The 9,388-nt window shown below is 47.4% G+C and overlaps 1 protein-coding gene across 8 annotated transcripts in view; it reads left to right on the top strand.

The window, feature by feature from the left end:
* The first annotated feature begins 156 nt into the window (after positions 1-156).
* APLP2 (amyloid beta precursor like protein 2) overlaps positions 157-9,388 on the top strand; it is a 46,567-nt gene continuing 37,335 nt past the window's right edge. For all 8 annotated transcript variants that reach the window (XM_030505543.1, XM_030505542.1, XM_030505541.1 and 5 more), the window contains exon 1: positions 157-312. In XM_030505543.1, coding sequence (XP_030361403.1) covers positions 232-312 — 81 coding nt within the window. In that variant the 5' untranslated portion in view covers positions 157-231. The remainder of the gene's footprint in view (positions 313-9,388) is intronic.

Raw genomic sequence — 9,388 nt, 5'->3', positions numbered from 1 at the left:
CTTGTAGCGTTAAAAGGGGGCGTGGCCCCTGCCCATAGAAGTCCTTACCCACCCGGGAGCAGCAGCGGCGCGCCGATTGGCCGCCAGCGGGGGGTTTTCGTGACATCACTCCTCTCCCTCCTCGCGATTGGGCGATGCGGCGGGGAGGGCGGGGCCTCGCGAGGCGGCTCCCGCCGGGAGGGCGCCGGGGCCGCAGTAGCGCTTGGGCGGCGGCGGTGGCGGGCGGAGGCGATGGGCTCCGCGCTGCGCTTCCCGCTCCTGCTCCTCCTGGGGCTCGCCGGCCCCGCGGCCACGCTCGCTGGGTACATCGAGGTGCGTGTGGGGCGAGGCGCGGCTGTGCGGGGCGCGGGGCTGCTGCCCGCGGGAGGGAGCGGGCTCCCCTGGGAGGGTGCCCGGGCGTTGTCTGGCGGCGGAGGAGAGGCCGAGGTGGGACTTTCTCGCCATCTTACCGGGGTGTTCCAATCCCTCCGGCGGCGGATTAGCGCCGGGCGGTGCGTTATCCCCCGCCGCTGGGCTGCGGTGTGGACGGAGGAAGGCAAGAGGCGTGTTGAAGGTGTCTCTGCTCGCATGGAGGGAGCTGGAGCTTGACCAGCGTCTGCCTTCTCGTAGGGGTAGGCGGCGGTGGGTCCGTGTTCTTCAGGCAAAGCTCTTCCAGCCGGATACCGCAGGCCTCGGGTCTGGCCGGAGATCGCCTGGATTAGGAGCTTCGTTCCGCTGGGATGCTCGGGGGTTGGGTGTTTGGGGCTTGCTTTGGGAAGTGACCTCTGCATTCTTGGCACGGTGGCAAGAGCTGCGAGCTTGAGATTGGTCTAGAAGCTTAGAAGAGTATTAGAGGGCAGTTTGGGAGAGAAAGGCTTCGGTTAAACGGATCCATTTGGTTGCATCCGCCTGGTAGATCCCGAATAAATCCTCGGGTTTGAACCGTTTCCTTATTTTTTGGAGGGGATGCTTCAGCCAAGGGTAAAGGGTTTGCAGTTGATATGGAAATGGCTTAGATGTCACAATATATATGCATATATACACACACATTTATACCTGTGTATATCCATGAACATATATTACATTTATATCTCCACAGGGAAGTAATTTGGAGGGTGGGAAATTCTAACTTTAGCCCACGCACGCACATCTATACCGATACCTGTTTATAGACATGAATATACATTACATTTATCTCTCTATGTGAAAGTAATTGAAGGGTGGGAAATCCCAACGTTATCCCCAAACCCCACAACTTTGTATAATTTCTCTGTCTAAACAACAAGATGGAGAGGAAAACCCCTTGTTTTCAAAACTTCACACTATAACCTGTCTATTCAAGTGAAACAGCAAAACAAAGAGCAAAGTACGTGCTGGGCTTCAAAGGCGGCACATAAATAGAGTTTAATAATCAATGCCTGGATGTTGTTAGGAAATACATCTGCCTTGTGTGGGTGCTGGGTTATTTAGGGATGGATAAGGAACGGGCTTGTTGCTGTTGTGAATGGCTTGACTTGATGGTTTGCAGTAAAATCTAGCAGGTTTGGTTAAGCAGAACATTTACCTTTCAAATCTGGAGCTGGGGGTAGTGAATAAGTGGCCATGAGTGGGGTTTTGTGTATGTGTTGTGTGAAATCAGTCAATGACTTCTCAACTGCTATGGAGAACAGCGTTCCACCTCCTTTGTACCATTCCTGCTGTTCAGTTTCCATAAATCAATGGAACGTGGTCTTATTGTCATTGGGAAAAGGATAACCTCATGCTCACTGGGGCTGCGCTGAGGGTGTCAGATCCGGTTGCTTGGCTTTGCCTTGGTGGAAAGGGACTGTCCTGGTCGCCTTTGGGTGGCCACGTTAAATCTGATCTCTCTGCACTTGTTTGGGAACTCCTCCAGCTGCAGGTCACTTCCTCTGTCATATCCGAGGCTAATTCGGGTCCTGTGCACATCCCTTCGGGAAGCTGCTGCTATGGACTACAGAATGCCAGCTTGGGAAACAGACGTAGCTGTAATTTCATCCCGAAGCCTGGTGTCCGTCTGATGAAGCAGATCCTGGGATTTGCTGGTCACAGGGTGGGCGGAGGGGTTGGCAAAGGGAGACCTCAGCACCCCAGGAAGGGCTGGCAACCCATGAGAAAGGGGGTGTTCATTAGAATGAGACCCTTCCAGCCTCATTCCTTATCTGAGGAGGGCGATGCCTGTGTTAGGGTTGGGTTTACAGGCCGGTGTGGGGTTGTGTTAGTGCATAACCCTTCCTCGCTGCCTCTCCTCCAGCACAATGTGCATCCTCTGAAGACACGACAGCATCTGCTGACACAAAATGTCACTGGAATTCCTCCTTTTGCTGCATCCTCTCCCCTTGTCATGCCTGTGGGGGACTGCAGCTCTCCAGGCTCTATTGCTGCCAGGTTTCCTCATGGATGCAGAGCTTAGGGAGCAGAATGGTTACTGGTTTGGGTTTTATGCTGTGATACTTATTGGATGCTGTCAGATAACATGATGAAAAATATACAGGAGATGGATTATTTTCAGTAATAAAGGTGATGTTTGAAGATGGAGTTAAGGAAAACGCGTAGCAATGGCTGCAGTGATTAGTTTAGTTGGATTGGCACGGTCCCATTAGGTGGATTTTCTTTCCTTGATGATCTTAGCCACCAGTCCCTGTCCCTGGAACACCCAGTAATCCTCTTAGGGACTACAGTTTGTTTTTCTTCCTTTCTTTACCATCAAAAACACACATCTGGGAGTGGCAGATGTGTGTTTTCATTTGAATTACTAATACCTGAATCTTTGTCCAAGGCGTTCCCAAGGGCTGGTGGCTGGGGACAGTCAGTCTCCCTTTCAGATCATCGTGGTTGATGGCGGATAACCTTTGACAGTGGCTTTTCTGAGTGAATGTGAATGGAAGAGCTTGGAGAAATCACTGGTACGCAGCTATTGGTGTTGTATTTTAGCAGAGCGTATCTTCGGGTTGTGCTGAATTTGGTGCCTGCTGCCACACTGAACCTCAACCGGGACACCGATGCCAACTGGAAAAAGAAGAGAAATCTGTTCTAATTTGATGTGTGTTCCAATGATGAACTACTTGTGCGGTGCCCTCGAGGCCTTTAAAGATGCAAAGTTTCTTTTTTATCACTTGACCTTTTTGTATAATCAGATCAGAGGCGATGCAGACTCGATATTGCTTCTCTTTAATCAGGTTTGCTTCCAGTGGCTTCTTCCAAAGCAATCTCAAATGCTTACGCCTGTTACCTGCCTGTTCCAAATCACCAGGATTTGGGGTAAGAGCCCCCCTACCAACAGTGTGTTTTGCAGCAGGGTGATGTGTTTTGTGTTACCATTTTTGTATTGTGTGCTTCAATTCGCACTGACAAAAATGAGTCTTGTGCCATTTCTGCAGCCCTTAGGGACTTGTAATTGCCTGCTGCATTGAACAAAGAACTCCACCTAGGGGAAATTTCCACTCCTCTCTTGAAGTCCTGAGGAGAAACAGCTCAGTAAAATTCCAGTCTGGAGCCTGTGGCCTTTAGTTTCCTTTCAGTCCCTCACACTTCCCAGTAACTGTTAGGAAATAGAATTTCATATGAAAGCGATGCCTCCACAAAAGCTTCACTGAAGCAGAGATGTGTGCGAGGGAATAAAGGCCATCAGATGGACATCTGATATTGCAGAGGCTCTGGAATTTCTGCTGCGTTGTAGGATGCCCTGTGAAGGTAAGCCCTGCTCTTTGGAGAAGGCCTTCAGCTCCTCTTGTTTTGCATGTGACATATTTGTGGTCTCTCTCAGATGATTTTTGGGCATTAATATCTCTACTAGGCATGAAGTGATGGGTTTTGTTGTTAATATGTTCGTTGCATCGCCCGAGAGTTATTCGAAATTATTGTGTAGGTGGCTTTAGCTGAATGTGAGCTTTATTATCATCACATACTGCTACTCCTTCAGCACCTTACGGTGCAAGGAAGGATTAATGCAGTGTTAGTGCTCCATACACCAGTTAAGCTTCTCCTTAGATGTTGCTTGTAAAAATTATACCTGTTTATTAGTCTTTATGTGTCTTCTTGGAGGCGTATGGACCTCAATCTTGTCGACAGAAGTTATTCTGCTTCTACAAATGTACTTAAACCATAACTTTGGTCTTCAGTTGAAAATAGAAGAGAAATACACTATCTTGGGGGAACAGTTGGACTTGATAATCTTGAAGGTCTTTTCCAACCTAGTTGATTCTATCTGCAACTATCTGCTTTTTCTACTGGCAGCAAGTTCTTTCCAGGCAAACGGTGTATCCTACCACAGCTTTTACCATCCTGTTTATCTTAAATGGAATCCTTAAGGCACTTTGACTATATTAATTTTGTAATTTGCATTCCAGTATTTCCCTTTTTCAGCTTTTTGCTGCAATAAGGTGTGTGGAGAGAGGAAATGGATTGACAACATTGTGCAAAGTCTCAAAGGAACTCTATAGGTGTATATATTTATTGTGTGCTTACTAGTAAGTTATAAAGCAGCAAGAAGGAAGATGTGAGTGAAGTAAATGGCCAGGTTTCTCGTTATTGTGGCTTGACCAAAATGGCATACTTGTTTTTCTCCTCTGGTTCAGGAGGGCTGGTGGCTCCTCATGGGATACAACAGGCTAAAAGGTAACTTTGGTTAAAATAGGACAAGTTGTACTTCAGGTTGCGTGCTGTAGGGGAAAGAAACAAGTGAATTCCTGAGAGACAAAGCACAAGGAAATGTGCATTTCAGGAGAAATAGTTTGGCTGGGTTTAGAGGAATTTCTTAACATTAGGTTTGCACTAGATTCACTACCTTCACCCCATCTTCCAGTGCCTAAAGGAGCTACAAGAAACCTGGAGAGGGGCTTTTGGACAAGGGCCTGTAGGGACAGGAGAAGGGGAATGGCTTTAACCTGCCAGAGGGGAGACTGAGATGAGCTCTTAGGCAGAAGCTCTTCCCTGTGAGGGTGCTGAGGCGCTGGCACAGGGTGCCCAGAGAAGCTGTGGCTGCCCCATCCCTGGCAGTGTTCAAGGCCAGGTTGGACACAGGGGCTTGGAGCAATCTGCTCTAGTGGAAGGTGTCCCTGCCCGTGGCAGGGGGTTGGAGCTGGAGGAGCTTTAAGGTCCCTTCAACCCAAACCAGGCTGGGATTCTGTGATTCTATGTTTAAAACACAGAATTTCACCTCTCTATGTATTGGTCAAAGTTCCAACTTGGGGTGAATGATGAGAATCCTCATGTTCTGCAAACAGTGTTAAACTAATCTTTCTGGCAGCAAAACAGCCTGCTTGGCTTTATGTAATCAGGGACCCACCTGACCAGAAATGCATGTGGCTAAGCCGCTTACCAGCACTTGGGTTTGATGTATTACACTGGATATTTTGTGTGCAGCCAGAGGGGAAGAGAGTAAATTCGTTATTTTTGAAAGATAGGCCCTTATATGTATTAAATTTAGTTATAATGTTTGGTTGTGTTTCGTGCTGTCAGCCACAATCATGTTCTTGTACAAGTTTATCCATGGCAGCCCTTCATTTTGAGTTAGATCTTTAGTGCCAGTCACTCTTAACTAGTGTGAGGAGTCAAACATTGCTGCTCTTTGTGGCATTTCAGAGAATCCCAGCCTGGTTTGGGCTGGAAGGGACCTTAGAGCTCACCCCCTGCCATGGGCAGGGACACCTTCCACTAGAGCAGGTTGCTCCAAGCCCCTGTGTCCAACCTGGCCTTGAACACTGCCAGGGATGGGGCAGCCACAGCTTCTCTGGGCACCCTGTGCCAGCGTCCCACCGCCCTCACAGTAAAGTGTTTCTTCCTTATATCTAATCTAAATCTATCCTCTGTTTGATCTCTTTGATGTCTCATTTCCCTGTAACAGTACAAAGTCAAATCACACACTAGTTCTCCATGTTTCATAAGGCAGAGATCTGATGGGTGAGGCATGATGGTCCAGAAAGCCTTTTGTCTTCTGTTACAGGCAGCCCTGGTTCCTCAATATGTGTTATGTATTTTGTTATCTGTTTTAGAGGTCAAGTCTTGATCTATCCTGGCCAAACTGGCCACTGTGAGGACTGTTGGGCTACTGTGATGTTGGTGTGCTGACTGCAAGGGGTTTGTTTCCCCTGCAGATTCTTTCCTAAAGATGTCTGTGGTAGGCCTTGCAGTAGCATCTGTTAGCAATGGTTTGGGCAAAGTCTTAGCTCTCAAGCCTGCTGAACAGCCTCTGGCTACACAGAGTTTAAATTCATCTTCTTTGCAGGGCCCTTCTGGGGGGTTTCCTCTTCTGAACCTTGGAAGTTCCCACCAGTTATTTCAGCTACTAGGATTTTGCACTGGTGAGCAGTGTGACGGGTTGCTGTGCCTACCTCCAGTTGATGAAGCTGGGTCTGAAGTTGGTGTTCTGTGCAGCCAGCTTCAAAGAAGCTTACAGAAGAGATGCAATAGCACTTTTGCTTGGGTGCCTTTTCTGTCTTTCGAGACTAACTGAAAATCATCCTGGAACGATGACTTTGAGTCTGTTTTTCAAGTCACCACATAGGAAGGGCTTAAAAATGGCCAGCACAACTTAACTGCAGCCTGAACAGAGACCCACAGAAGGTGGGAGCTGACTCTTCCTTCCCAGTTGTCCCAATGAAAGCTTCATGTGTCTTGGCTCCAGGTAAGGCACTGAGCCATCAGTAGTGTTATGGTTCACCTCTTGGCAATGTGACTCCGACCTGGTACCACGCAGAGGTGCAGCGTGGATGCTAAGCATGCTTCAGCGCTCGGATGCCAGGCTTTGGCTCAGTGACAGGGATGCATTTAAGTAATTTCCTGCAGTAAGCTTCTGTCTAACAAAATTACAATAGTCAGAGGTGTCTTTTGATTCAGGTTGAGGACAGAGAGAGACAGACACAAGCACACAGTGATGTCTGGGGCCGTGGTTGCTCCTAACTGTAACAGTAGGTTGACAGTGAAGTTTCCATTTAAAAAGGGTCATCTTACTGATGACTTCACATTTAAATAAAAGTAGTGTTTAACCTTGAAAGTTCCTTTATTTAGGTCCTTTTTTTCCTCCAACAAACACTTGCTGCTTAGGTTCTAGTTTCAGCTGTCTGATACGTTCTGAGGTGTCATCAGTGTTTTGGGGGTTTAAATTCTTGCATTAGAGAGAGTTTTATTATTCTGTTAACTCTCTATATAACAGGAGCTTGCATTTTCTCACACAGATGCTGTGCTTGGCTTCTTTAATCTGCCACCTCGAAGCACTAAAACAGTCGGTGAGGAGACCTCAGAAATGGTCTCCTGATGATGCTGTTGCAGAGATGAAACAGCTCTGGTAAAGTGCTGGGTGTTTTCCAGGAGTTGCCCTATGCTAACTGCAGTACTGAAATCAAAAGCCAAACATTTGCATTTTTATTTCATCTTTGGGCTGTTCCTTAAAGGCTCTTATGTTATTTTTAGCTCCAGCTCCCTGCCGAGAGCTTTGTCCCTCTTCTTTGGGGTTTTGGGTTGATGAATCCCACTAGTTCTGACGCCGTGGTGTGGTGTGAAGTGACAGGAAGAGAAAGCAAAATCTTGCCGTTGCCATCTGTTACAATAAACATGATGCACTCCTGTTTCAAGCGGATTTGGATTGCATGTTCACAGCAGAAGCTGGTCTCTGCTTAGACGTATGGTAACCTCCAGCGTAAAGCTTTTAATCACCAAGTTCTCTATATGGTTTTGGGCTTGGCATGACACGTTGCCAGGTCTAAATTAAGTCATAGGGGGTTTTATTGCCGTTTAATCTTTTCATATTGGGACTAGTAACTTGCCAAAAGTGATCCTCCATGAACTGTAATTCACTAATACCAAACACTAGTTGACTTCTCAGGCTGGTAGTGGTACAGTAATTGTGGTCTGAACTAGAGAGGGGCAGATCTGCTTTAATCTGCTGAGTATTGCTTTCCTAAGACGAAATGCAGCATGTTGCTTCAGGCCTGTGGTTTGAGTTCCCTGCGAGTATATCAGCATTTGAACGTGAGTCTGTCTCTGCATAATTTATCAAAGCTCTTGCTGAAGAAATTGGATTTGATGTCTGCAGTGTTTTACACATACGTGTTTAGAAACCCTAAAGAATGGAGCGGTGTCAGGATCCAGGCTGAGCTCACCAGCCTGTGCTGAGGGGCTTGGTCAGAGATGGGTTCTCAAGGGTAGGATATGGTAGTGCTCATGTGCTCATATGGCAGCAGCTTAAATGCTGCTGCATGTCCAGACAAAGGGAAACTGAGGGTGCACGCTATCATGGAAACCAGTTATTACTCTTGAATGGAGCATAATCCATCCCTGGAGACATTCAAGGCCAGGCTCGATGTGGTTCTGAGCACCCTGATGTAGATGAAGATGTCTCTGGTCATTGCAGGGGGTTGGACTAGATGACCTTTGAAGGTCCCTTCCAGCCCAAACTTATTCTATGATGCTCACAGCTCCCATTTGGACTGTTGGTATAAGATTAAGTCCCTCTAAGTAGTTTGAGTTGCAGGGTTTTAAATAACTGCTTCGTTTCCAGAGTCTTAAAGAAGAGCCTCAAAGCCTCAGCACTGAAAACCTCAAGCAGTGGACAAGGTTTTTTCCTTGGTGGTCAGCCAAGAAAGTTGTGATTTTTGGATTGGCAACATGTTGGTGTATTAGAGCTCAGCCTTTGGACACAGATGTACACGGTGCTGAGGACTTAGGCAAGAACCAGACCCCAGAAAAGGCTGAGTGGGGTCATGGAATGAAGTTGGGGTGTTCCTGTGGATGTGTGGAGCTTGGGCCTGGGACAGAGCATCATGTCACAGCAAGAGAGACCTGCTGGAGGCTGAGGAGGAAGTGTTCCTGCCCCTGTCACTCCTGATAAATGCTGTCTTTTTCAAATTGCATCAATACTTGCTCTGCACCAAAGCTGCTCAGTATGTGGAGATGCTGTTTAGGGCAACAGCCGCCTTCTCGGAAGCAATTTACCACTAACAAAGGCAGGAGATGAATGGCCTGACAGAGCTCAGCCTTGATGCAGTGTAGGCTTTGCACTGCTGTATCCCAGCCTTGGCCAGAGCTGGCTTCATGGTCTGAATCACAGCGTGTGATTTGCTTGGATCTCCCTCACCTTCTGTGTTTCTTGGTCTTCCCATTGTGTGCACGTACAGATCTATTTGAGTTGGTGAATGAGAACTTTACCTAATCACACTGAAAACTATCACCTCGGTTTGAATCCACAGTGCTGTGTTTTATGCAGAGGGTTTAGATAGGAATTAATCCTTCATTTGAAGTGCATCTTGCTTCAGGATGTCTTTGTTTCTCAGGTTAAGAGACAAATAAACAGCCAGCTGATCACCTCGGAGTCCTTTTGCCTTCCCTCCCTCTCTACCAGGTCCCTCCCTCAGCAGTGTAGCTCCAAGGAAGACTAACAAGAAGAGCTGGATTC

Source organism: Strigops habroptila, chromosome 17, assembly GCF_004027225.2.
Source record: "Strigops habroptila isolate Jane chromosome 17, bStrHab1.2.pri, whole genome shotgun sequence".
In the NCBI taxonomy this organism is placed as follows: Eukaryota; Metazoa; Chordata; class Aves; order Psittaciformes; family Psittacidae; genus Strigops; species Strigops habroptila.
Note: the sequence above shows the minus strand (reverse complement) of the source record. Positions and strands in the feature narration are given on the sequence as shown.